General features: G+C 49.0%; 1 protein-coding gene across 1 annotated transcript in view; it reads left to right on the plus strand.

Annotated features, from left to right (window-relative positions):
• LOC139424406 (voltage-dependent calcium channel gamma-2 subunit-like) overlaps nucleotides 1-2,500 on the plus strand; it is a 101,027-nt gene that overhangs the window by 134 nt on the left and 98,393 nt on the right. Inside the window, exon 1 of the mRNA XM_071176182.1 lies at nucleotides 1-1,778. This exon is cut by the window's left edge and continues 134 nt beyond it. Coding sequence (XP_071032283.1) covers nucleotides 1,553-1,778 — 226 coding nt within the window. The 5' untranslated portion in view covers nucleotides 1-1,552. The remainder of the gene's footprint in view (nucleotides 1,779-2,500) is intronic.

Below are 2,500 nucleotides of genomic sequence, written 5' to 3' on the forward strand. Positions count from 1 at the left end.
CATCGGCTCCGGGTCTGCCTGTGATATAACCACCGAGGATAATTTGGATACCGGAGCAGCAACAGCAGTCTCGTTGGTCTACCAGAGAGGCTCCAGCAGCACCAACGCCTCCGGCGCCCCCGCCATATCCTCTGCCTCTTCCCGGCTCTATGACGAGTAATGGTCGGCTTGGATGGCTGGATGCGTCCTCTCTCCACAGAGCTCCAAGGTTCTGCATCGGTACCTCTCCTCCTTCTAACACAGCTCAATTTTCGTTGGTAACCTTCCGCATTCTCGATTCTACATATGGAAACTGGGGACCAGAATTTTAGGAAAAAGGAAACCTATAGCGGTGCTGATCTTTTTGTTTTTATTCCACGACGAAGCTACAACGTTTTTAGGGGGCTGGGGTTTTGCGTTGTGACTTGATTATATTTATTCATTTGGATTCGGGGCTTGAATTCGATTCTTCTCCCTCGTTTACCCCGATGGTTGTTTATTTGATTTGATCTAAGACAAGCCCTCATGTCTGCCCCTGCCGAGTATTTCGTTAAGTTGGTTTTGGGGCACCATTTGAATGCGTTCATTTGAATGATTGTTCATTGTTTCATTTCCTCTCAGTGTCCCTCTCTACCTTCAAGTCCCCAACCCGTCTCCCTCTCTTTCTCTCTCTCCCTCCCTGTTCTCCTCTCTTTGCCGAATAGAATAATAGGCCAAAGACAGACAGGCACGATGCTTGACAAGACTCCATGATTCCATGTGAATTTGACCAGGCAGGTTAGAATAACGTTGTCAGAAAATTGTCAGTAGATTTTCGGTAGGCCTATTCTAATTGGTCGGAAGTCTTTTTAAATTGTGGATCAGAGGGTTTAGGAAATCAGTAGGGTCTACCATTAGACCTAACCCCCAGCCTCCTCCTAATCCCATTGGCCGTTCAATCTGAACTCCCTTTGTGTGAGTGTGTGTGAGAACGTGTGTGAGTGTGTGTGAGAGTGTGAGTGTGTTTGCGTGAGTGGGTGCTGGGCTGGACCGTTCCCCTACACATGCCCCTTATCGCACACTTTCCAGATAGAAGTCGTGTAACACGTGTGACATCACTAGTGAGAGGACAGAGAGGATAAATGTCAATGCTACTTGTAGGCTAGCTGTTTTCAGCAGGTATTTGGTAGCTTTCCACCTACTCTGGTTAGGGTCTGTAGCCCTACTCCAAACCAGTAGGCCTCTGCTGTTTGGCCGGCCTATCACATTTGTTCATAGAGGCTGCGTGGCCTATCACGTTTGTTTATAGAGGCTGCTTGGCCTATCACATTCGTCCTTAGAGGGCCCAAACACACACCATCTTCCTTCCATCACCTAATTTCTCACCTGTGTCAGTTCCCCCGCCCGAAAACCAACCATACGATTCCCCCCGAGCTCCCCTGCCTCCCCCCCCGACACCCCCCCACCTCGGGCCCGTGGAAACCACCCCCCCCACCACCAGGGCCCATTTCCCGCCTCTGCCTCCACCCCGTGGTCTCACAAGCTGACCAACATTTACTTCCTGTTCGTCAAGAGGAAAGGGGGTTCCCCTTTCATGGAATGCGGCAACATGGGCGTGTTTGACCGCGGAGTTCAGATGCTGCTGACCACGGTCGGTGCGTTCGCCGCCTTCAGCCTCATGACCATCGCCGTGGGGACGGATTACTGGTTGTACTCCCGAGGGACGTGCAAATCCAAGAGCAACAACGAGAACGAGACCGTGAAGAAGAACGAGGAGGTGATGACACACTCTGGCCTGTGGCGGACCTGCTGCCTGGAAGGTAAGATCAAGATCAGGAGGCCTGGTCTAGGATCTGTTCCTGTAAACACTGGATCAGTAATTGTAGCCCTCTTCAGTTTAAGTACAAATCTTGGATCAGGTTAACAGTGTAGCTTGGAAGCTAAGGCCTGGTCTAGAATCAGTTCCTGTAGGTACCTGCAGGCCTTGTTGGTCTCTGCAGTTGTCTTAAGGCTTAATGTCTGGTCTAGGATCAGTACGGTCCACCCATAAGCACTGGATCAGTTAACAGCTTACTCTCTGCTGCCTGGAAGGTCAGCTAAGGCCTGGTCTAGGATCAGTACGATCGCCCACCCCAAAACACTGGATTAGTAATATGTAGGCCTCTTCAGATTGAAGCTCACCAGCGCTGCATGGAAGGCAATGCCTGTCTGATGTAGGATCAGTTTGAAGCATACCTGGGTTGCTTGGAGAGTAAGGCTTGGTCTAGGATCAGGCGTACGGTTGACCCTGGATCAGTAAAAGCCTTTTCTGTATTTAGGTACAGATTTAATCTGCATCCCTATTCCCTGTATAGGAAACTACAGATATAGTATCTTAATTTGAGCCAGATTGTTACAGCATGAAAATAATGCTGAAGCCACAGGAAATGTGATTTAGTATGTGGTTTATAATTAATGGACATTTTTGTAGGGGTTGATACATTTTTCGTGGCAACTCAAATATTCTACAGTCAGTTTGCATTTCTCAGCAACAAAAGAGTAA

The sequence above is a fragment of the Oncorhynchus clarkii genome, chromosome 13 (genome assembly GCF_045791955.1).
Source record: "Oncorhynchus clarkii lewisi isolate Uvic-CL-2024 chromosome 13, UVic_Ocla_1.0, whole genome shotgun sequence".
Taxonomy (NCBI): domain Eukaryota; kingdom Metazoa; phylum Chordata; class Actinopteri; order Salmoniformes; family Salmonidae; genus Oncorhynchus; species Oncorhynchus clarkii.